Source organism: Cebidichthys violaceus, unplaced genomic scaffold, assembly GCF_023349555.1.
Source record: "Cebidichthys violaceus isolate CVI_PGR_0920_01 unplaced genomic scaffold, fCebVio1.0.p SCAF_6, whole genome shotgun sequence".
NCBI classification, from domain to species: domain Eukaryota; kingdom Metazoa; phylum Chordata; class Actinopteri; order Perciformes; family Stichaeidae; genus Cebidichthys; species Cebidichthys violaceus.
In genome coordinates, this window is record NW_027176816.1 from 7,248,067 (window position 1) to 7,274,741 (window position 26,675).

Genomic DNA, 26,675 nt, shown 5'->3' on the forward strand with positions numbered 1-26,675 from the left:
ATGCTTAGCATACTGACACAATACAAATATCAGACATGGAAATATAATTAAACTGTTTTAGCTTAGCCACTATCTGAGTAAGCAATAAATTAAATATTTCTTACACTTCAAACCTTAATACAAACCTCTACAGTGACCTGTAGTGTCTAATAACAAACATGAAAGCATTAACTTAAACTCAGGTCAATCATTCAATTGTTTATAACTTAACTTTATTTATCCCGTTTTGTTCAGCTGGGTTTCACTTGCAGGAGAGCTTAGTGAAGGAAAGTGAAAAAGTATTACATTATTTAGGCCTATCAAAAGAAGATCCCATAGAAATGCCTACATGTGTTTGATTTGGTTAACGAGATAGTTCAGAGATATTAGAGTCAAAAACTAATAAATGGCCTAGGCCTTTTTTTAATGTAGCCTATTGTTGTCTGAAGTTATGTCAAACACCAATAGCAGACTATTTCTGCTTAATTGTTTTGTCACAGGCAGAAACAGGGCACTAGGCAATAATGGAGGAAGTCATTATTTATTTGCAGTGCAGTGTTTATTCAGAAACCTTCATAATGTGAATAATCATCATTTAAGAACTCAACCAATGTGAAACAATCTCTACATTTTGGATGGATATAAAAGGACATGACAAGGAGCTGTGAATGTCTGCTGACTTTTCAAATGTTTGAATGATGAATTGCCATGGTGGCGGGATTTTATTGTTCTTTTTTTTTTGCTTCTGATGATAAAAGGCCAATTGTCACTTCTCTGTGCCCATAAAAACTATAGGTAGTAAATTCACTCTCCTAGTGGAATGGTTTTTTATCTAACAGGTTTACTGTCTATTCTTCTGGAAGGAGACCACACTTATTCCTACTCATGCAACAGAATCACAGCCTCAAATTTAGATACTATTGTTGTACATGGTTTATTGTGTCGAACCATCACACCCATAATGCATCACCAGATTAATTTTGTGTTTATTACACAACCATCTCTGCCATCAATTGTACTGCTGCACATTCATCACAGGTGTCAATACTCCTGTGGTCATGACTTTGGTGTATGTTTCTTTATCTAGGGGAAAAGATGTGACCGTGGTGACCGTGGCTAAGTGGAGAGAAAGGCCGCCTTTCAATCAGAGGGTCGGAGGTTCGATCCCCGGCTCCTGCTCTACTAGTCTCATGTCAATGTGTCCTTGAGCACACTTAACCCCAAAATTGCTCCCGTAGCTGCGTCTACAGCTGCGTGTGTAGATAGATACTCAATTGTAAGTCGCTTTGGATAAAAGCGTCTGCTAAATGACTGTAATGTAATGTAATGTGAAGCTTTACCAGAGTGCTAATGAGCCTGTTGTCACTTTAACAGGATGGGCAATTAAATGGAAATAGGCAAAGGGCAGGGGAGGACTACTTAATGAGATATCTGTCCTGGAACATTTTTGCTAACAACAGTGAACTGATTTTCAAAGTTTTAGAGAACAAATGTGAAAAAACAGTTTTTCAGTTCATCAGCAGCATTTCTGTAAAGACGACAGGATTATGGCAGTTTGCTCTGTTGGTGTTGTACCCGAGCCAGCAAAGTTACAGCTGTCTTCTCTTCCTCTTCATTCATGGACAGAACAGCAGCAGGTAGTCAGTCAGGGGACTAGCCGAAGCACCCCTCCCTCCTCATTTGTCCATCTCTTTCCAATGGCAGCACTCCCACACCCAGAAGAGAGTAGGCAAAGGTGTCAATACATCGGATTTTGGACTGCACCATTGATAGCAGGCAAAGGGGGGAGTAGATAGAGGAAGTTGAATCGTGATAGCTGAGGAGGCTCAGCTGCACAGAAACACCCCCCGAGACACGGATCCAATTATGCCCGCCGGTGTTCGTCAGCATGTTTAATTTGTGACCTGGCAACCTGTCTCTCCTGAGATTGGAGATAAGGGCTGATGCTCCACAGATTGTGAATGGGGTTCTCACAATATTATCAAATATATAAACATCCCCACCATTCACAATTTGATTTCAAGCTGAAGAATAACATCCCATTGAGTAATGTGGTGGGGAAGCATGTTATCTCCCACCTGTTCCAAAGCCAGATTTCACACCCAGAATAAAATCAATATTTGATGGTGACTCTTGGATTGTATTCTTGCATATGGCTGCAATCAGTCTTGACGTTCAGTATGTCTTTTCTCTATTTACTGGGTCTTTAGCAGTCCGACTCCACAGAACTAAACTATAAATATAAGTAAATCACAGCCCAGTCTGATGGCTCATTGCCCCTCTATTCTGTGCTCTAAAGTGAAATATTAAAGCTGGATCCAAAGCCTTCACTGCAGCTTTTCCCTCAAGTCTTCTGTGTGAGACGAATAGAAATAAAAGCACCCAGCTCAAGGTCAATAGATGGAGAGCTGTGTTTAATGATGCACTGGGAGGGAAAATTCTCCTGTGGCACCATTTATCAGATATGACCCCCCCCCCCCCCCCCCCCCCCCCCACAATGTGATTATTTATAGAGCTTTAAGGTGAGCAATACAGCAGAATTCAGGCTGTGACAGAAGGAAGCACGGCACATTGTGTCCCCTGTTGCATAATTTACAGATAATCTATTAATACTACTAATACTACTAGTGATAAACTCTGTGTTTACATGAGGTGAGTCACACATCAGAAGCGATGAACCATAGGCTGGAAAACCAGCCTCGTGATAATTTTTTTTTGTTTTTGGGGGGGGTTACTTTATTTCAATGGCTCATTCACAGCCGTACTGCAGAATACCAGTAGGTGCAAGAGAGGAGGAGGAGAAAGAAAAGAAAGAAAAATGCTCACAGGGTGAGTAACCCTCATATGATCGGTGGTTGCCATGGCAACTGATCCCAGCAGTCAGCCCTTGGTAAGTGAGTCACATGAGTGAATTGAAGGAGACAGGAGGCATAGTGTTGTTGGCTGATGCAGTACTACTTGGTCATGTGTGTGTGTGTGTGTGTGTGTGTGTGTGTTTGTGTGTGTGTGTGTGTGTGTGTGTGTTTGTAGGTGTGTGTGTGTCTTGGGGGTGTCATAAAATTGCTCAGGGTTAGCATGTACAGCAAGGTTAGGATGTCCTCTATGTATTTTCTAAAACGTTATAAGTCACATGAGTGGAACATGATGCGCAGTGACAACAGCAATCACCGAACACCTTCACTGTGATGATCTGACACTGACACATGGTATTCTAAATGCTATGACGATAGTCAGGAAGTTGTCAGTGGAAAAACAAACTGTCACTCCTGCAGGATACCCTTCAGCGTCTAGTAGCACATTGCATTTCTAAATACTCTAATCCCCCAAACAGTATCTGTGTCTTTGTTTGACTCATACCTTCTGACAGCCTAATTTTCACACTCAAAGTTTGTTCTGGTGACAGAGGGAGGGTGTTACTGTGAGCTGAAACACTTCTGCACCTGTACTGTTTATCCTTGTGTCCCAAATTGTCAAGGATTATACTCACAACTCCCCAACACTTCAAATTGAAGGGTACCCGGTGTTTACAAAAGCCTGAGTTGTCTGAAAAATGAACAATTACATGCATGAGAGCAACAACAAACAAAAAAAGGAAGAAAAAAAGTCATGCAAACTTGATCTCTTTCTATTTAGTGAAAATAAAAAGCTTCCCATTAGGCCAGAAGAAATAATATGGAGTGTGGAGCATTGGCAGACAGAGCCAAGTGCAAGATAAATTGATGGAGTCAGAGAGACAAATTACTGTGCCACAAAGTATCTACACTTGAGAAACGTCCATTAGGAAGCACATGTCTTTTCACACCTATTCAGTCTACAACAAAAGTAAATTCTTACATGTCTGTTAGGTATTAACATCAAGCACTGCCTCTGTAATTGAAGTAAACTGTGTCAGGGCATAGCTTCCATCCATGTAAAGATGAACTGATAGGTCTGTTTGTTTCTTAAACTACTTCTGCAGATACTAAGAAGAAGAAGAAGAAGAAGAAGAAGAAGAAGAAGAAGAAGAAGAAGAAGAAGAAGAAGAACCACACTAACAATAACCACACCAATAATCATAATAAATATAAATTATTAAATATAAAAAAGAATTATTATTATTCTCATTAGCGCTGCTGGGAAAGCATTGTATTAATCCAAACACTTTTTCCACTTGCAGCATATCAAATCAATTCGTTTGATGTACATTATTGAATGATACATGTGTAATTCTCTAATTATTGTCCTGGGAACACTGCAGATGTTTTTTCCCCTTTTTGGATCAACTGCTGACGTGCGCACGAGTGGGTGAGTCAAACCTGCGTCAGACTTCGTCGTGACTTGCCATGGTAATTTCTCCATACTATTGGGAGCTCATTTATCCCACAACACAGCCATAACCACGTGGAAACCAGAGGTGTGGGCAGGTATTTTGTAGAGCTGCAGACCACCGTTAAAGAGGTAAACAGTTGCGATAAGCCTTAACCTGCACAAGTTAATGCTATTACAGTAACCAAACTTGTGGCAGGCGTTGAGATCTTGCGTCAGATTTAACTTACGCACCATGCGCCCTGTGTGACTGCAAGCGGATCTCGCATCTCTGTGCGCGCAGAGATGTTGTGTACAGAGACAGTGGCTGAATGAGGAGACCGTCCATTCACTTTGGATTCATTCTGTCACGCTGACTCGGACGTTACAACTCGCTCTGCTCATTATATACGGTAAGAATAACGTCCTTTCAACCATCTTCACAATTTGATCAATATAGATATGTTTGCTTTACTGGGTCAAATAAACCGTATTGTCGTGAATCGTTAGACTGACCAATGTGTATTATTTCACATGATAGAGACGATCCTCATCACCTGACATATGGTGATTTCGCCGCAACATTGACGGTGAACGTCGCTCATTAATCCTCCGTGTTTTACGACGCCGCGCCACGGGTGTCCAAATTTGACTCGTATACGTGACAAATTCTGCGCGGCTGCTTATCACCTGCGGACTTGTACTGGGGTTGTTTGCTTCTCGCTATAATTGTGTGATTCATTTGACCTTGACGAGGCATCCGAGGCTATATCCCCGTACAGAGTCAGTCCTCCAGCTGTATGCGAGCCCGTGTGTAACGCGTCTGAAGGATGCCTAAACACGGCCATGCAGGTGCTGTTTTGTACCTGTCAGAATCACTGTGCTGTTCAGGTGGGGGGAAGTAATTCATCATTACTGAGTGGCATCTGTACAAACCTTATATTTTACAATGACACACTTCTCTGCCTGTGATGGCTGCCTGATTGACCCTGCAATAGATCCTACAACAGACCACGGCTTTGCCACAATCTATCGTCCCCCTTCAGTCCTGCCACAGCAGCTCCATGTTATTTGCACCCTGGGGGTGGCCATCATGTCTGTCCGTTTGAGCTGGTGAGGGGAGAGATAGGCGTCCACTGATGCTGCAGGGATGGGATTTCAATTTTGCAGGAAGAGCCATTGCTTAGCAACCAGACAAGATAAAAGTGGAGTGGATCTTTGCAGGAGAAACAGAGAACCTGTTCTGTTACGTCATCAACACCAAACTGTCCACGGAGAATTATGAAATATATAGTTACAGGACCATGCAGCTAATTCACACATCTGCCTCATTTGACTGCACATGTTGGTCTCAGGGGTCTGGGCCCAACACTCCCATTGCTTTGAAGTTAATACATCCTTCAGTATCTGCAGCACCTTTCCTTTGCATTCATGTTTTCTTGCTTCCTTAACACTCTTAAAATCCTGCATTTTTCTCCTCAGTATCCAGAAAAAGCAACAACTTCACCACCACTCACCATGTTTCCCTCAGATTGATCCTTGAGTCATAATCTGTAACAGTCTTGCACTGCACATGAAGTCCTGCTGTCTCTATGTGCCATCTGTGTCAGCACATACTGTGAAACTCTGAAAGTTGCTGGTGTATTTTCTGCATCAACATCAAAAACTTTCACTACACATGATTAGAAAGTCAGAGTGAGAATAGACCATTTGTGTGTAGCGGGCCACCATCTTAGTAACCCATGAGCAGTAAGTAACTGGTACAGTTTGTTACTAACTATATCAACATTTCCATTCATAAGAAAAGTAGGGCAAAACATTGTGTGAACAGTCTGTCAGAGCTCCACTTCACTCGACACAGATTCAAATTCCCAAAACTCAGCATCTTGGCCAAAAAATGTTTGCAAACATGCACATCATTGCTTCACACCAAATTCAGAGAGTGTTTGATAATGACTCAGTATCGTGTATCTGTAGACTGTGAGAAAGGTCACTACTGTTCTAAGATCTGTGTCAAGCTCTCAGCCTCTGAGCTGCTGCGTGTCGTGACTGCAGGGGCTCAGCGCCGCTGTTGAGGAATGTAATGTGCGTGCTGCTGGTGCTGTGCAGTAAATGCTAACTGTCTCACTATGTTTTCATATAATTTTAACACCAGTCTTTGAGGGTTAACGGTCTAGACATTTTGAGCGTTTAATGCTCGCAGCTACAAATTTCCATTGTAATTTAAAAGGATTAGTTCTCCAGTGTTTACAAGGTTTCCCACAGTGTTTTATAGCAGAGGTGGAAATAAAGACCACCTCCTGTAACATCATTAATAAAGAGCAGAGATGCTTTTTCACCAAGAAAATGCCATTCATGTATAGGAAACTGATTTTACACATCAAAATCTGTCAGGTCTTGGGAGTACTGTAAATATGAAAAAAGTTGTTTGAAGACTTTTGTGGCTCCAGAAGGAGCATAAATTATCTCAAGTGATTTCACAGGATTTAGCGTTGGAGCTGTACACTGAAAAAGAGAATAATATGGGGGAGTGAAGTTGAAAAGAAGTGAGCTCTGAAGCTACTTTAGCCACCGTTAGCATAACACACCAGACTCTCTAACCTAATTGTCATTGGTCAAGTTGCATTGTGGGTAAGGTAGACACCAGGTTTTAAAAAGGAGAAAAATTAGTGGAATAATTGATTTTGCTTTTTAAACTGTCCATGTTGAGTCTGTGAGATGTGTTACAGGAGTGTAATGCTAGATTGATGGAGCACTCTTTTAATCAATATGTCTTGTGACTGAAGACTGAAGTAATCACAAGACAAGTTGTCTCAGGATCTCGGTAGTTTACCAACAGTAAAATCCTCTTTAACGGAGGAAAATCTGACCTTCAATTTATTCTAACACAGTAGCTCTTATACTTATCTGCACACAGGAGTATTAGTGGATTGGATTTGCAAAGGGCCTCTGAAAAGGTGACACATACCAGAGAACTCTACTTTCCAGACAGCTTGTTTCTTTTCAGGAGCTCTTGGTTTCTCTTGGACTCTTCAGCCTCTGAATTCTTAAAACAACCTACCGACAAGACGTTAAAGCTGTGTGATGCGGAAAAAATTCTGACGTTAATTAACGATGAAACATGTGCTTACAGGCTTTAGTTTTATAGCACTACGTTCTCCTGGGACCAGCTGTCACACAGACAGACTTTTCACTGCTGTTCAGTCTATTCACATGACTCAACTTTGGTAGAATGGGCTCTGCTGTGAAATTGCTTGTAATCCAATATTTGTGTCTCATTCTCCATAATGAAGTGGATTCCTGAAATACCTCACTTAGGGCTCTTAAGTGCTGCAGTTCTACAATCTTTTCAGAATACTCCATGTGCTTATTAGCAAAAAGGAATAGCAGTGTGCGTTATTCTGAACCGAAATGGGTAAAGTTGCTGGTCACAAGTCCGTCTCCTGAACTATGATGTCGTCTAGAGGGCCGCTACAAACGATTATTTTCATTATCAATGAATATGATTATTTTTCTCAATAAATTGCTTGGTCTATAAAAGTATCAGAAAATAGTGGGAAAAAAGCTGATCACAATTTCGCAAATTCCAAAATGACATATTAAAATTTCTTGTTTTGTCGAACCAGCAGTTCAAAACCCCAAATTCTGATATTTTTGATCAAAAAACAACTTCAACAAATAATCATCAACTATCAAAATAAGTTTCCCATTCGCTCAATAAAAAAATGCCATCTTAAGCTGTATGACTTAAGTTTGACTGTTGTGATAACATTTTATGGTTAAAAAATGGTTAACCTACATTTCCTGTTTGTCTCCAATATTTCTCTTCACAGATTGAAGATAAAAAAGCACAACTTTATTTCCCTGCTTCTTCCTGATCACCTCAGGCTCTCCTTGCTTCCTCCTCTACCTTCAACCTGAAGGAGCTCCGGTGTTGCAGTCATGCCAAAGAACACCAAGGTGACCCAGAGGGAGCACAGCAATGAGCCGGTCACTGAGTCGGTGGCCGACCTGCTGTCCCTGGAGCACCCCATGGACTATAAGAGCAGTCAGATGAGTATGGGTCTGAGTCCCGGCTCTACTGCTCCAGTAAAGGCCCTGATACCCTCCCCTGACCCAGACGCAGAGGACGGCCGACCGGCCTGGAACAACAAGTTGGAGTACATCCTGGCCCAGGTGGGCTTTTCTGTGGGCCTGGGTAATGTCTGGAGGTTTCCCTACCTGTGCCAGAAGAACGGAGGAGGTAAGTGGATGTATACCTGTACATGATTTTGGGGCATATTATCAGTCTGAGTCACAGAAATGTGCAGCCCAGTGTGCAAAGTATAGAAACACTTCATGGGTTTGGAAGTTTGTTCCTAATTGGGCCACCCATGGTGGACATGTGTACCCTCAGGGTGCTGAGTAATTGTTAACAAAGAAATGCTGCGTTGAGTCAATGAAGTTATTTTTTTTATTAGTGTAAAATCTTCAATAAAATAAGTGGCCAGATGGGAGTTGTTAACTTAGTAGTAACAATTTTGATTTTATCCTTTTGTTTGGGCAGATTTGTTTTGTCTCATCCACAGCGTAGGATCTGCGCCTGTCAAGTATTTGCTGAGACTTGATTTGATTGAGAATGCCCACTGGTCTCTGTGATTGGTGTGGAATTTTATGCTGAATTGCTTATCTCATAAAACCGCCATTTGCATAGAATTACAAAAAGAAATACGTTCTACTAATTTAGCGCTTATTTCCTCCACCAGATATAAGTCAGTCAATAAGCTCTGTATTTTCTGTCTGTTGTTGTAACTGACACACACACACACACACACACACACACACACACACACACACACACACACACAGACAGCACTAACCCAGTTACTCTTACCTTCATGTAAACATTCCAGCCTCCTATGTTTTCCCAAAAGTCCAGAGTCTTTGAGGTTTTTAAAATACCTTCAACTTTTCATTTTCCCCTCAGTCTCTCTGACTGGACCGGCAAATAAACTGAGCAAAAGTTTTATAACCGGGGAAATATTGCCATCTATGTCTGCCCTAACATTGTCATGAGGTTGTTCTATGCTACTACTACTACTACTACTAATAATAATAATAATAATAATAATAATAATAATAATAATACTATAATCTAATATATGTAAATGTTCTTCTGTTGACCTAAGATTCAATTCAGAGTATTGAAGACCACATTTTTTTGGCATTGTTGGGGATCCTTAATTTGCAATTAGAGCAGCCCAGATTATTACGCTATGGATTCTAATGTGGCAGATTTGTCAGCTACACATTCATTCTGTGAACTCTACTCCAGCATAGTGTAACAAAAATAGGTTTCAAGATTAGTAATGCTGTTTAGCGCCAATTTCCTACCCTATCTGTGTTATGTAATTTAAAAATAGAAACATAAGACAATTTTGTCAGTCTTTCTAGGTGGCAGGAGCAAAAATTTGTCATCCTCAACATTTGGTGTATTGACTGTTTGAAAACAATTATGTACAATTATGATGTAGGATGCACAAGATTTTTTTCATGTTTTTCCAAAATAATGTGCAGACTTTTAGTTATGTCATTATCAAATGGCTTGAAAAATAGTGCATATTGCTGCCGTAAATGGTAAAAAACAATCCCCCTGGGGAGGATGCCCCCTGACCCCTCTAGGTTTGGGCTGAACCCTGAATGTTTACGTCTGGCTCCGTCCCTGTGGTGACAGTTTCAACCACATAAAATGTTGTACTCGTCCAAATTGCCACAACATCTCAGCCACGTATAGACTTTCAATATTATTCTGAGCCATTAAAAAGGTAATGCTAACACACTGCAAAACAGTTATTCTAAAATAATCCAGGATGTGATAAAGAAAATATCTTGTAAAATGTAATTTTCTTTTGTTCACATATATCATCACACCATACCATGTAAATATATGAGTTAATCATTGGTGGATTTTGCTACACCAGAATCATAATAATTTTTGTTGACTTTCGGTGGAACCGTATGGTGATTATTATGATCATCTCATCTTACAAAACAATGTTATTCAATTTATTGATTTCAAGCACATTGCAAATAAAACCAAAGTTTTTGGGTAGATTTGCATCCTAATTTAGATTTTAGTATAAACCTATTTCCAGTACATATCATGGCCTGTGCTCACCATCCTCTAATTAAAAGTCCTGCTCAGTTTGCCTGCTGACGGTCCGCAGCCTCCTCCTCTTTGACAAATTGCATCCTGTCAACAAATTAGCCAACTAATCGTCCAAGTCAGTTTTTTTAGACTTGTGCCGTCAGCAGCTACAAGATTAGATAGTTTTCCCCCCATCAAGACGAGGCAACATTGAAGGGCCTGGCGCAACTCTGCGAGATCCTCCTGTTTAGTCTATATTTGCTGTTCTTGCAGGTTTCTCAGCCCTATCTCTTTGGTTTTATGATTTACTGGTTTTATGGGGAGATGTTAAGGGGGTGATGACTAAGATGGAGGAAGTGGAGGAGTAAATACTGATTTGCTGCTTTCAGACATTGTTGGTTCTACCTCGAGTAGGAGGTGTGTGTAAAGAGGGTATTTGAGATGCATGATATAACAAAGCTTAATCATATTAATCAGAGTGTTTGCAGTAATGAGTGTGTATCCCCTGCTGGATGTTAACTCTGTGGGAGGTGTTGTATTGTCTTGTCTGGGCTTGTTCCAGAGATGAGGACAAACTGTCTCTGTCTCTTGTCCACCCTTGTCCATTACGTTGTCTTTTTCTGTCTCTTTCTCAGCAATTCTAGTCAAGTGAAGGTTTACATTGTTTTCTTTCATCACAAAGATCAGTCACAAAATAATGTTATATACTCCACAACAAAACAACATGTTGACAGACTTATGCACCTCATCTAGCTGACCAAGTTTGCCTCAGTGGAGCAATGTAGACATTTATCTTGCCCTACAGATACACAATTTAAGTAATTAGTTTGTAGTATCTTGCTTGTGTTTCCTGGTGGAACTTGCGTCACGTAAGTTAACATTTGTCTTCACTGCAGAGCGCAGCAGTCCAGAGAAGACAAAAGTACCAAGTAAACTTTTTTTCTGGACAGATGATATTCTTTATGAAGCTGTGAAGGCAAAGTGATGAAGACATTACAACAGAAGGCACAAGATTAAAGGGTCTATCTGAGGAGCCTGAATGTGCTCAGAAAAAGCTAGGGAGTTAACAAAAACATGAGGATTTAGCCTCTGAGGAGCATGAATACCTGCTGCATATTTCATTGAAATCTAAAAGTTCATTGACCAGTAGAGGGTTGTGTTGCAGACTTTTTAAACTTGTTAGACTTTTCTTTATTCCACAATGAACCCATCAAGGAGGTAAGTAAAAACAAAGAAACAGAAATAAAGTTGAATTTGACAGACTATGACTACCACACCTAAATATATACAGATTTGCTCTGAACAAAAACAAATAAAGCATGTCAGACGATCAATCAGTCTTAAAGTGTCTGCAGCTGCTACACCGCAGGTTATAATAGACCTCATTTTGCCAATCATACAGATCTATATCATTGAGTCTGAAGTTAACCCGAAATTGTTCTGTATTGATATCTTCATGATTTTAGCATAAATACTTTCATGAAGAATATATTTTAACCTTAGAAATCCAGAGAGCCAGAATAAATGTCAATATGTAGTCAAAATAACAGCACCATCCTTAAGGTAACCATACTGAGCTGGTCCTAACCACGTTTTGATTTCCTCTGTTCTGTGTGTGTTCTGCTCAGAATAGACATCAAAGATCAGTGAAGGTAGGCAGTAACACAGAAGTCACTTCTAACGGTCCAGATAATAATACCACTGTGTAACACAACACTGTCTTTGTGCCTGTCTTTGTTTCCTTTGTCTGCTGCTTGCTCTAATGGCCACTCACAACGTTGTCAGTATTTTTGATCGAGTCAAGCGTCATTTGTTTTCAGCCTAGAAACAAGCTGCTCCTCCCAGCTGTCCGTCAGTATGAGCCCGTCCTCTCTGCTGTTTGTCACCATGGTGCCCTTTCATGTCCTGACTTGAAGGACGGACTGGACATGACTTGTTGTCTTTGAGTGCCCTCTCCATTATTCCTTTTGCAAAAAAAGAGGAAAAGTGAGAGAGGGAAGAGAGGGATGAATAATGAAGAGAATAGACTCACTGAGAGAATTTAACAATGTCCCTTCTGCTGTTTTACAATGAGCTTTTTTACTTCACTATACATGGATTTCTAACATTCAGATAACCAAAGCAGTTGAACACTCTGCAGTAATGCCTCTTTCCTCTGTCCCTCCTCTATCTCAGGTGCATACCTGGTGCCCTATTTTATTCTCCTCATCCTCATCGGCATCCCCCTGTTCTTCCTGGAGCTGGCAGTGGGTCAGAGGATCAGGCGTGGCAGCATCGGGGTGTGGAACTACGTCTACCCACAGCTGGGAGGCATCGGGGTTTCCAGTCTGATGGTAAGCGCAAACATGAGCCCATTAATCAATTCAAATGTCATACTGGTCACACTTTACAACAAGTGGAATAGGGTACTTCTTTTGGTACAGGTTTTCTTCTTCATCTATTCCCATTTAAATGTTATATTTCAACAATATCCCTTCAACATATCACTTACCTGACAGAATAGCATGCTAATGTTCATCATCATACCACATCAGCATTACAAAGTGCAGCTGATGGGAAGGTCATTCATTTCGGATGTATTTGGTTATAAAACAAAGAATTGGATCAACTGAAATATTGACCTGATCATGGTACTATACAGAAAGCTAAGGGATCACCAAAGTCACTGCACTTCATCATCTGGGGAACATGTTCATCCTGTAGCAAAAATATTTCCGTCAGGTCCGAGGTAGTGGAGTGACCGACCAACATTGGAAGTCTTAACAATAGTTAACTAAATAAAATGTAACAAATATGTGCAGATTGTGACAAAACATGTGAAGGGATGTATGATAAAATTATGGCCGTAAAATGATAGGTCAGCATGAAATCATGTCAATTACCATGTAATCAGGTGGTCTTCACTGTGGAAAATGTCCAGTGGGGAAGTCAATTTTGCTGCAGGAGAGATTGGAGAAGTTTCTGTGGTATTTTGATGCTTTTTCCGCCATGAAAACTTCCCACTGGAATCTATTGTAGGAATCTATTGTCGCTATTGTAAGTCAACTACAGCTCTCCACTCACCTGTCTCTTTAAAGGAACCTGTCCTGTTAAACTGTTTGAGTGTCTACCTTCAGGAGGAAATCTGATTTATTAATGACCTACTAATATTTGATGTCTTATTATTAGTGGAAAAACACATGACATATTTTTTCCAGTCAGCCATTCAGACTGTAAAACACGGAGCTACAATTTCAGAAGATACTCATCAGCCAAACGGGCGTCTAACATTTCTTATTAGCTTTTAATGACTTATCACTGATCTGTTACACATTAACAAATTATTAACAATTAATAAACCTATGCGTGAGAATTTATTACCTCTTTTATAAAATGCCATAAAGAGTAATTTTGTATCATAGTTATTGTACATATGATTACAACAGGCTTTGAAGAAATGCAATCTGTATTTGAGATCCTGAAACACCAACTTCATGTTATTGGATTAGTGTTCTATCTAAAGTGGTAATGTTGTTGTGTGCAGAGATAACAAACGTGCTGTAGCACTCAGTCTACTCCCCTCTGCCTGCTCGTTTTGCTTCCTCTTGATGTTTAACAGCAAGCAGCATGCAAAGACCAGCGTTAATCACCATCATAATCTGTCCCCATCATCTGCAGGAGTAGTGACCCATCATGCACCCATCCCATCAGCGTCATCCGCCTAAAACAGTCAGTCAGTCAGTCTTTCTGTTTGTCGCTCCTTTTGATCACAATTTCATCAATCTAGTGATAAAGAGGGGAGGGAGAGGCCTGTCCTGGCGCAGTTAGGCGTGTGGCAGCCTGGATGTGGCAGAGGGAGATTCAGCAGCTATAAATACCTTCTCATAGAAGACCCCAGCCATGGCTGCTGAGAGCAAACAGCTCAATAATTCATCCACTTAAGCTGTGCGCTCAGCGTCTGTGCTCTGACTCAAGAAGAGGCGTTCACCTCAACAAACTGCATGCTGTTTGTCCACAGTGCTGTTTGTGAGTTTTTGTGGCGAGACAGTGATTGTTTTTTAGGAGTGATAAGTATTTCCTTTTTCTCTCATTTCCCTCTTCAGGTTTGCGGTTTTGTGGGCCTCTACTATAATGTGATTATCGGCTGGAGCATCTTCTATTTCGTCCAGTCTTTCCAGTATCCACTGCCTTGGGCCGAGTGCCCCATCCAAAGAAATGGAACCCAAGCCAGTGAGTGTGCAACACAAGGCCACCGCACAACACAGCTGTAACTATAACGGAGATGTGCGGCACAAGACAAGTGTGCATACAAAAGAGCTTTCTATTGTGAAGCCCTTGACACCACATAGAGGAAATACTAATGCCTGCAAGACAATTCCATATTCAGCAAAGCATCTCAGCAGACGCACACAGGCTGCCCAGTGCTTCACAGGGCGGTGCTTAAAGCTGCAGAACATGTCTTTGCATTGAAACAGCTTGCCTCGCTGTGGCTCTGCAGTGAAGCAGCAGTGCCTCTGCAGGCAAACAGAAAAGAGTTTGTGCTGTCTCTATAGGCGGGATGGCCCTGCACATCATCCTACAGCTCTATAGGCGAGGCCTGTCAGATGGTATGACCCGACCGACGGTGTCAGTACCTCGAATGGCTGGCGGCCTGTGGTGGAGGCACATGCGGGTTCTGGCAGAGTAAAGGGCATCAGCTTAACATTAGGGGGCAGGATGTCAACTCTGCTTATGATTATGAATGCAGCAGGGATGCTGTGGAGCATCTTACAGGATTCAGTTAAGCTATGTGCAGTAGTAGAAGTACTGAGAGTAAATACATTTACTCATCTACAATTATGAAGTACCTTTACTTTACTTGAGTATTTTTTTAATATGCTTTATACCATTGTTCTTTATACTCCACTACATTTATCCGACAGTTACAGGCATTTTTTTATTTTGCAGATTATTAAAGGAACTCTGTGGAGTTTTTGACCAGTAGCACTACAGAGCGATGCTTTGATTGCTCCGTAGTATGTCCCATTTTGCGTGTCCTGTGCTTGTGCACAGAGATAAACATGCACACGCAGCCGTATGACACGATACATATTCCTTCCAATGGTTTCACAATATTCCATCGAACAACAGGTGGGTAATGCTTCAAGAAACACAGCAATTTGTCAGCAAAGGCAGACTGCAAGCTACTAAAGATGGATGTAAACAAAACATTTTTTGCATTTCTTTTATGAAGAAAGAAATGCAACTCCACCTTTAAGATTTTACATTCAAAACATAACACTGAAAAATCTCATTTTTTTGTCAATTTTTGATACTGAAAAGTGACAAAACAAGTAGAACTTTTCTCCAACATCAATTAACTTATTTCATGATTTTTCAAAGAAATCAGGGTCAGTATGAAATAATGAATAATGCTGCATTGAATCAGAAAAATTACATTTTTTTTTAGAAGTTTGTTTTGTGAAAATAAGGCTTTGACTTAATAACAGATAGAAATTACTTGTTAAGACAGTGGGGTTTGCAGAGTAAGATGTATGTTTAGAAATATGACTTGTAATTTAAGCACACAGCAATTACCTAAAAGTCAACACTAAGATAAATCTTACACATGAATGCATCAGTAATAATACATCAATAAATAGAACAATTAAGAACCTTTCTGCCTGATGTGTACCTTACTATCAATACTTTCAAGTACATTTTTCTGCTGGCACTTTTGTAGTTTTCATCATATTTTAAAAACGCAGGACATTGCTACTTTTACTTTTATTAAGCAAAATATACTCAGTTCTTCTGCCACCATTAACTATTTACAAATACATTTATTTGACAGTGTTGTGAAATTTCAAGTTTTCTGTAAATCTTATTTAAAGCACTGTTTATGCCATTTCCCTCCTTACCGTCGTTGCTGTTGTAGTCGTGGTGCCGGAGTGTGAGAAGAGCTCGGCCACCACTTACTTCTGGTACCGCCAGACTCTCAACATCACCAGCACCATCGACGACACGGGAGGCCTGAACTGGAAGATGACCCTCTCCCTGCTGGTGGCCTGGATCTTGGTCTGCCTGGCTGTCATCAAGGGCATTCAGTCCTCTGGGAAGGTACGGGGTCTCCATGGCTTCACAGAAGGGGCAGAGCCTTCAGAGATTACAACATATAAAGATGCATTGTTTTAACAATCAATAACTCCTCATTATCAGTGAGTGTTTTATTCACTTTGCCGATGCTTTTCAGTGAAAGGTGAGATCATAAAGTCTTGTCTATTTTTGGATCTCATCTATATTATGGAAGAGAGACACATGCAACATTAATAAGATTAAACTGAACAAAACAAAGACCGATTCAGGATGCAGATGGAAAATGCTTAGTTTGGCAACAACTGCAAAAACATCCTGTCATCTCTATCCAGAGAGTGAGTCATACACCACAGTGCAACATCCAGCCCACTATTTCAACAGGAAAATAAATGGATCGCCAAGGTCTGACATGGTTTTTTAAACACTAAACGTAGTAATCCAATTATCATCGTCAGTTTACTGCAATGATTCCCCGAAATGCTGTAGGAAGGATTTTTGACTCCTCTCTCCAAACCTCAAGTAGTCCTCTCCACATTTGGTAAGATTTCACAGATTCATTGCCAAGCAAACACAAAGCAGTTATGTGTGTGTGTGTGTGTGTGTGTGTGTGTGTGTGTGTGTGTGTGTGTGCGTGCGTGCGTGCGTGCGTGCGTGTGTGTGTGTGCGTGCGTGCGTGCGTGTGTACGTTTATGGTTGCAGTTTTTCTCCATTTGTGAGGCACAGAAAAGCGTGTCCATGGCAACACTGTTTAACGGACTTGACTCTCTCTCTCTCTCTCTCTCTCTCTCTCTTTCTCTCTCTCTGTCTCTCTCTCTCTCTCTTTCTCTCTTTCTCTCTCAGGTGATGTACTTCAGCTCTCTCTTCCCGTATGTGGTGCTTTTCTGTTTCCTGGTGCGAGGTTTGATGCTGAAGGGAGCGGTGGACGGCATCGCTCACATGTTCACCCCTAAGGTGAGACAAATAAAACAAACAATAAATTGACAACTGTAAAACAGGGTTGAGTCGGCAGGATTGGGATTTTCACATACAAATAATACAATATGTAGAAGTTTGCTGAGGTTGTCAACAATGTAATTGTGGTGTGCTGGAGGTGAAAATGTAGTCAGTTTTTTTGGACTGTCAGTCAAAGAGATATGTAACATGAGTGACACTTTGTCTATGCAAGCTGCTCAGCCGTGGGTTGATGGTCAGATCCACTCATGCATAAATGTCATTAATATCCACAGTCACGTGTTGGGTTGATGTCCTCCTCTAGTGGTGAATATGTATAACTACATGGACAATTTTAACCTGTACTTTGCTAATTGCTCTATATGATCATGCAATACTCATTTTGTAGTTGGGCTATCTGCCGACATCACACGTCAGTGCAGTACACTGCAACAAGAGTAAACATGGATTTCTCTGTTACTCTTGCATTCTGAATTATTTTAATTAAGAAGATAGTTTGAATTAGAGATAAAAAAAAAACAGATAACATTATTAACACTACATATTGTTTGTAGTAGATGCACTCTCAGTTTCAACAGACTCAGACGTGTGTCTGTTATTACAAACTATTGTTCAAACCCACATCACTTTTAATTATATTTCCAATCCTAAAGTTTCCATCCATCCATTATCCATAACTCGCTGGAGCCGATCCCAGTTTACATTGGACGAAGGCAGGGTACACCCTGGACAGGTTGCCAGACTATTGCAGGGCACAAAATGACAGACAACCATTCACACTCACTTTCACACCTATGGGCGATTTAGATTCAGTTATTAATAAGCTGCATGTCTTTGGACTGTGGGAGGAACCCGGAGAAAACCCCCAAAGGTTCCAAAGATACTAAATATGTCACAGGGGGATGAATGTACAAATATATTCAATGTATAAAATAATGTACAAAACATACTTTTCAATTTATTATATCAGAGCAATCCAGTGTTAAAGGAGGCAGAATATAACAGGATTGATATAACATCAAGGTTCAAGGATATTAAGAAAAGGTTAAATATGACATTTTTGCTCTCTCCTGTCTTTAGTTGGAAAAAATGTTGGAGCCGCAGGTGTGGAGAGAAGCAGCCACGCAGGTCTTCTTTGCTCTCGGTCTGGGTTTCGGAGGCGTCATTGCTTTCTCCAGCTACAACAAGCGAGACAATAACTGCCACTTTGATGCAGCACTGGTCTCCACCATCAACTTTGTTACCTCCATCTTGGCCACTTTAGTTGTGTTTGCTGTCCTGGGGTTCAAGGCGAATGTCATGAACGAGAAGTGTGTCGTCGAGTGAGTGTGTCGTACTGTAACAAGTGCTACCTGACCAGTGTCTCTTTTTTACAATAGCCTTTACTCACTAACTTGTCCTCCTTCTCCACATCTCCTATTTTCTATGTGCAGTAATGCAGAGAAGATTCTGGGCTTCCTAAACACAGGTGTGCTGAGCAAAGAGCTCATCCCTCCTCACATCAACTTCTCCCACCTGTCCACCCAGGACTACGCAGAGATGTACGGCGTCATTAAGACGGTGAAGGATGACAGCTTCGGACAGCTGGGCCTGGACGCCTGTTTGCTGGAGGACGAACTCAACAAGGTCAGAGGAGGAGAATTCACAAGCTGAAAGGAGTGTGATTGTTGAGTATTTGAGAATAATCTTGTTTAGCTATCAAGATTTAGTTTGTGTTTGTGATGATACGTGAAGTTGTCCTTATATCAAAAAAGAGAACAGACAAAGGGGAGATTAAAAATACCAGGATGCTAAGCAAAGCACTGTTTCCTCTAGAGCTGCAAAAAATAGATTAAAAAATCAATCAATTTGGCAATCAATTCATTGTTTCAGTAATTTTTCAAGCAAAAATGTGAAAATGTTATGTTTTTCTTTGTCATTGTAAATTAAATGTCTTGGTCAGATAAAACAAGCATCAATCATTTTAGACTCTGGGGAATTATAATGACCATGTTTTGAATCTATATAAAAACAAGTTCATCAATAAATTGAGAAAATCATCGGCAGAATAATCAATAATAAAAATAATCGTTAGTTGCAGCCCCAGTTTCCTCTACCAAGTCTGTTATTGCACCCACACATTGACCACTCACCAGTCAAAATGCAGTATTTTGAACACTGTGACTATTATCCATTTCACTTTGACCTCCACCTCCCTCTCTTATTCTCCAGGCAGTTCAGGGCACTGGTCTGGCGTTCATCGCCTTCACAGAGGCCATGACACATTTCCCCGCCAGTCCCTTCTGGTCTGTCATGTTCTTCTTCATGCTGATCAACCTGGGTCTGGGAAGCATGATCGGCACCATGACTGGCATCACCACACCCATTCTAGATGCTTTCAAGATTCGCAAAGAGATCCTGTGTGGTGAGTTGACTGTTATCAAACTCAAACATCTTGTACATGAAATTGAAGTGCTTGTGATTCTCACTGGATGTTTCTTATTTTTCTCAGTGGGTTGCTGCATCATAGCCTTCCTGCTAGGCCTGCTGTTTGTGCAGCGCTCAGGGAACTATTTTGTCACCATGTTTGATGACTACTCAGCTGGTTTGCCTCTCACTGTGGTGGTGATCCTGGAGAACATCTCTGTGGCCTGGATCTATGGCACCAAGAGGTAACTCGACTGGATATGTAGACGCAGCCATATTTGGATAGAATTAATTTTAAGGCAGCGTGTAGACATTTGCAGTGTTTAAGCAATTTGTGATCTGTTTCAAAACAATATACTGTATATATATATACGCCACATAGCCTACTTAACACTCTCCTTAATTCAAGACAATTTTATTTATACAGCCCCCTATCACAAATCAGCCATTTGCCTTGGGCGGTTGGCTTTACAATCTGTACAGCATACAACACCCTCTGTCCTTAGAACCTTGCATTCAAAAGGAGCTGTTAGCGCTGTCAACACCATTAGCTGTGGGCCACCAGCTCGCCATTGACATTTTGAGAGGCAATCCCAATGCTACCAATTTTGGATCTTGTACATTTAAAGCAACACTGTGACTAAGTACCAGCTCACAGAGCCGTTAGCATGGCTGTAGACACTTAAACCCAATCCCAATGTCCCCCCTAAAGCCTATAATCTCTGCTTCATTCCTCTGATTTTATGTTTTTTTATTTTCTATCTTTAATCCTGAATGTTTCTGAGTAAATCTTATTGTCAGGCTGAACATGTGCCATCCTCTTTGTGTACATTTTTTACCTTCTCCATGCTTCCAATGGTAACCCCGTGTTTAACGTCATATTGCTATGAATTGTGGGTAATTCCTTTGGGCTAAGGGTTCATAAAGGCCTTAAAATGTCTGTGAGAGAACCCTCAAACAATCAGCGATGTGACAGTGGGACAGCCCTAAACCCTCACGGACTTTGAGGTGCACTCCCCCATTCGTATTTACACCTTTCAAGCTCTTACGAGTCTCTCACACTCAACTTTTTGCCAGGTTACGTCAGTAAGTCCCTGAGGGTTCAGGGTTTAAGGCTTTAGGTGGGACATTGGGATTGGGCCTGGTATTGTGCATTGATCATTGGCATGGCCAACTGGGACACTGAGATGGAACTCCTTCAAAACTCGTTCTTTCTTTCTTTCACCTCCTCGCAGGTTCATGCAGGACCTGGAGGACATGCTTGGTTTCAGGCCGTACTCCTTCTATTACTACATGTGGAGGTACGTGTCGCCAGCTATCCTGGTGGTTCTCATTGTCGCCACTGTCATCGAGATGGCCGTCAGTCCAGCAGGATACAACGCCTGGGTGGAGGCTGAGGTCAGTGTTTATGTGTGTTTACACAAAGTAAGAAAGAAAGTGGGAAAGGAGATTAACATTTCTTCATGCTCTCCTGTCTGCACTCTTTGTTTGCCAGGGCGCTGAGAGTTTCCACAGCTACCCTCCTTGGGCTTTAGCCATGGCCTATTCCCTCATTGTGCTGGCAATGCTGCCTTTACCCCTCGTCTTCATCGTCCGCCACTTCAACCTGATCTCAGATGGCTCCAACAAGCTGTCCGTCTCCTACCGTAAAGGCATGATGAAGGACATCTCCAACCTGGAAGAGCAGGACGAGCAGCGCTTCATCCTCAACAAGAACCCCAGCGAGACTCCTTCCCCGATGCCCGCCCATCGCGCCTACCTGGGCCCTGGCGGCACCCAGGAGATGACCAACACCAACTACGGCACCAGCACCAAGACGGGCTACCAGAACATTGGCTCGCCCGAGTCTGAGCTATGATCCACTGAGCTCATAGATCCTCCCGTCTGTTAAACCCCAGCCCTGCTTGGAGAGAGGGAGACAGGAAGTAAGGGAGGAACAAAGGAAGTCAAGAGGGAGAGAAAATCCACTGCCAGTTGTTGCAGCGTTCTTCACACCTTAACCCCCAGAGCTGAGTCCCTCTATCCCCCTTTTTTCTGCCATAGGATCTGTGCTGCCAAATCCCAGCTGAAATTAAGGGATCATGGGAATGTGAGTCCCACCAGATCTCAACCTTTTCCATCTGTCGATGTATTAAAGGGGCAGAGAGAGAGGGACAGAGACAAGAACAGAGGGAGCAATGAAAGGTCCACTGAGGGCTTCAATGCAGGCTGTTTTGCAATAAGCTATGGCCGAGGTTAAGCTGTGTGCAGCGCTAAAATGCTTTACATTGTGCTGAACCATGTGTTCACCAGTTTGGAGAAGGTTATTTTTGAGACAGTTGGATGTTCCTTGATCTGGGAGATTATCATCTCTTTCTGGTTCAGTTGTAGAAGATTGTTCATTGTGGGGTTAGGATGGAAGGAGACTCAGACAAGAAAAATATTTTCATGATCTGTATCACCGTGTGAGAAAATGTCTCATCTAGAAAACAAAATGATTATAAATGCATCTATAACAGTATGTAATAAGTGATTCTGATAGTGTAAACAGTGTTTCAAGCACATTACATCTTTATTGTGCCTATCATGCATCAGCAATAATAACCAGTCAAAGTAGGGTCCTTGTAAAACTGTGGATCTCCTTCTATCCCTACTGTTCCCACTGATGTAGAATACTGTACATATGTGTTGTGCAATAGTCTGAGCTGTCACCGTAAATTGGGTATATACGCCACAGTAGTGCAAAATGATTGGAAACTTTTCACCTCTTCATTTCTTCTCGGTGAACACCGAAGCACAGTCTCCTGCTATCGTTTTAGAGCATCTCTGAGCCTTAACACAGAGCAGCACTTTTTTTTTAATTAAACAACCTTACTCCTCGGCAAACCAGGCTCTGGAGCTGTTGCCAACAGTGCTGCACACATTGTCTCTGTGCTGTTCCAGTCCCAGCTGGTCTAGACAAAGCTTTTCCATTTGAATCAATCCTTTTAATCAAGCGATTCCATTTGAATCAATGCCTTAGAAGGGCAGAGGTGGCAGTGCACGTGCAGAGATAAGCAGAGAGGCTTCACGCTTGTTTGTCTGTCTGTGTGTTAGAGAGGGAGACCCAGAAGGAATAGGAAAATGTGAGTTCTGTCTTTGTATACTTATACAGATGTGCAGGTGCAAGTGTGTGTGCGTCAGTGTGTCGTCTGCCGCCGAATGAGAGCTCCTGGTGACCCTGCCGCTTTAAAAATAGAGCTGCGTTTCCCAGGGGAAGCCGTGGCAACGCACCATAGATACAGATCCTCTTCTGATGTGGAGGAGGAGGAAGAGAGCGGACACCTTGCTTTGTCTGCTCCACCTGCACGGCTGTTTGTTCAGCAATACACAGATGAGACATTTTACTGTTGAGGTCCTACAACAATATATCTCTAATGTTGTTACAGTGCATTGAATAAGAGGTTCAGTTCCGTGCCGCGCTTTGGCTTTATCATACGTCAACCCTACGAGGAAGATATTTGGGTTTAATTGTTGTACATTCCTTAAATTATGACCACTACAGACATCATTTCATAAGCACTAGAATTTACACTTTGATGTATTTTTGTGAACTGAGGTGTGAAGACTTTTTTTAATGTATAGTCTTGTATGACGATGTATGTTTAGGGGTAAAATGTGTAAAATGTGCAGTGATATAAAGGTTTGGAAAAAGTGGTAATCCACCAATTCACCACTGGATGTCTCTGCTGGCCAGCGGAGGAGCCAATGACTCTCTGACTCGTGGCCCCTCCCTGAGACAACAACAATACTTGAGACTGAACAGATGTAGTGTGAAACACAGTCTTATGCCTTATGCTTTTGTCAGTTTGTTTTCTCGATTATGTAGTGAGTTTGGACCAATGTCTCGTCTCATTCACTTGAGCACTTTAATTAAGTAGAGACCCTGGAGTCGTTTGTTAAGTACAGTTTTGACAAAAGCTTCTTCGTTACTCTCAAAAATGCTGTCACAGAATATGTATTGGTTGGCAATATTTATATAAGGAAAGATAGAGGGCTGAATATCCATAAAAGGCACAAATACACAAATGTATCGCAAGCCACTTTGCAAAAACATCTTACAGCGTTACATCTTACAGCATTTCTTGTGTGTCAGTACGGCAGATATTTATGTCTTCAAAATTTGAGCATTTATCAAGTTGTAATGTTTCATCTTATGACGTTAAAAGCGTGTTGATGCGTTGAATTTTGCCTTGTTATCACACCAGTGTTGATCGATACTTCCATGTCATTGGCTGGCACCGCTGGGTCCTCTCTATCATATGTAATGTAAAACCAACACCTATGTTGTTATGATATGTGGTCATGTGACCTCTTTCATGGCTCAGGTTACAGCCTACTGAAGCTGTGATATATTGCTTGGTATATACTTTTGTATATACTGAAGTAATTAATAGTCTAATTCCCTAACACCTCTATATTATCTATTTTCCCTCCTGTCTCACATATCCCGGTATGTTTGTCAAGGTTCTGTTGTCACAAATTTTGTAAGAATAAGTAAAGTAGAGAAAGTCTGCATTACAGAGTGAAGAGCGGTAATACATCACTACAAGTATGTACCACTGTAAAAACTAAACAATTGAAAAACAAGGGGATCTTTGCAGACTAGTCTAAATAAGAATAAAAGTGTTTGTACTCCATCCTGAATGTGTCAAGATAAATGAACATGTAAACATGCCCTAGCTGGATAATAACCTGTTCAGTCACTAAAAGTGAAAAAAAACTAAAAACTACTGTTAACATGTACAAGAAACAAGATGTTTTTGGTCAATTGGCTTGTGATTTAAACGGCACGTGACCTCAGGTGAGTACAGGTGAGGGCACTCATCTCTACTCACCTGCAGCTTTGGCTTAGAGTTAAAGCACATATTATGGAAGCACAGGAAAGTGAGCACAAAGGAGTTTCATGCCTTGGTGAGCAAGCACCGGTCAATGAGTTAAGAACCAGTGTGGATGAACTTGATGATATAACTTGCAGATCATGTTAGGTTTGGTCTAATTCCTGCATCCTCCTGAGGATCACTGCAGGATCTGCACAATTTAATGCACCACAATGATTAATTGAGAGGGTTAGGAGAGAGCACAGTCAACAGAGTTTATATAGTCTCAGAAACAGCATCCTCATGTTTAAACCCCTGGCCTATTCCAATACATGATGCACAGTTTGCCACATTTCACCAAGGAGCTCCCACCTCTCCAGGCACAGCAGGTCTTTGCCTCTTAAATTTAAAAGCACTGTTGAAATACTTTGAACAGTGTAAAAATGTCTTCTCATGTTAGTTAAGATTTGCTCAATGATAAGATATTGGCATTTAGTATTGATATTTGATATTTATTATTGAAAACAAAGACTCCAGGGTCTCGTTGTCTTGTCCATGTGTCAGCGATGTTGCATTATGTATTTTAAAGCAACTTCTAGAGGTTTACTGTGATTAAAATAATAAAAACAGAGTAATAGTGTATTTATTTAACCGTGCAAATAGTCTTTATGTGACCAAAACCATAGTTATATTTATAGTATTTAAGACGATGTATTTAATCTGTACATATTGATGTACATTCTGATAAATTCACATGGAGTATCTACAGTAAGGGTGTATACTTGAGCTGTAAATAATAATTGTATATTTTGAGATATTTTTTGATTTTTGTAATGTTACTTTGGTGTCTGTTGGTGTCTGGTGTTAGTGTGTGGTTGTTCTCAATCCAAATAGCTGAGCGCCTGTACTTGTGTGTGAGTGTATGTGTATATGGGTGTGTGTGTGTGAGTATATGTAGGTTTTTGGTGTTTAAATGTGTTCTTTTTTCTCCTCTCTCAGTGTTGTGTGCTGCTGATCTAATTCAGCAGATTAAATCCTGTTGTTACAGTGAACTGGGACCACTAATATAAGCAATCTCTCCTTTGTGTTTCTGGAACTGCAGCAGCTTCCAGCACAAAACTGACAACACAATCAGAAGGAAAAGTCTGATGAGAAAGACACCGAAGTTTTTTGGTTTAAGAGTGTGGAACATGATGGAGCGAACAGGAAATTAAAATAAACTGTTTTATCAAACAGACCATGTTGTTTGTCTCATTTATTCTGATTTAACCCTAAGTCCAAATGCAAAGATGTGTTTTTCAGGACAATGTTTTGTTTATACTGACATGACTTAACACATACATTATGTTTGTGATTTATAGATTTCAGACACAAGAAATTCTTAAAACTGCATTACTGCATTATACTTTCTGGCCTATGGCTCAATAAGAAAAGCAGTAGGTAATAAAATATCTGACCATGAGCTCTATTGATTTCTAACAAACCAAAACTTCAATGTGGATTGATTATAACCAGACATACTTTTTAATTCAGTTACTATATGTAAAAAGGAGGTTGGTGACAAAATGATTGTGCGTGAAAGAGACATAAAAAACTATCCCTGTGACACAATTTAAGAAGAAGTACTTTTTTACTTATATGAAATTGACAATATCTCATTTTAAAGAGAGGTGCATGTCTGAATGTCAGTTTTATCTGTATATTAGCCAACTCTTAATGATAAAGCGAAAATCAATTGCTGTATTTGCATTCAATAACCAAAGAAGATATTTTCTTAGTTGCACTTTCAGCATGAGTGAGTACTTCACTAATGCGGCTTCTTTTTTTTACATCTTCCCACAACTAAATTGCCTAATTTGCTCGTCTCATGCCTCGCTCTGTGGCAGTTGGTCGGAAATGGACGCAGCAATTTGGTCTGGCAGCCCACAGCGGTTTGCACTATGTCTAGTTCAGCCTACCAAACCGCCACGAGCTAAACTGCAGCATGTGCAGAGCTGTACAACACAGATCCAGGCTCTAATAGCACTGACACATCA

At 40.9% G+C, this 26,675-nt stretch overlaps 1 protein-coding gene across 1 annotated transcript; it reads left to right on the forward strand.

Annotated features, from left to right (window-relative positions):
- The first annotated feature begins 4,267 nt into the window (after window positions 1-4,267).
- slc6a17 (solute carrier family 6 member 17) lies at window positions 4,268-25,876 on the forward strand. The gene is made up of 12 exons (XM_068732880.1): window positions 4,268-4,676; window positions 8,097-8,506; window positions 12,566-12,723; window positions 14,473-14,599; window positions 16,287-16,468; window positions 17,285-17,395; window positions 18,476-18,717; window positions 18,829-19,021; window positions 19,607-19,799; window positions 19,887-20,046; window positions 21,037-21,199; window positions 21,297-25,876. Exons 2-12 carry the CDS (start codon window positions 8,206-8,208, stop codon window positions 21,657-21,659), a joined length of 2,193 nt encoding a protein of 730 aa, XP_068588981.1. The 5' UTR covers window positions 4,268-4,676; window positions 8,097-8,205; the 3' UTR covers window positions 21,660-25,876.
- The last annotated feature ends 799 nt before the right edge of the window (window positions 25,877-26,675 follow it).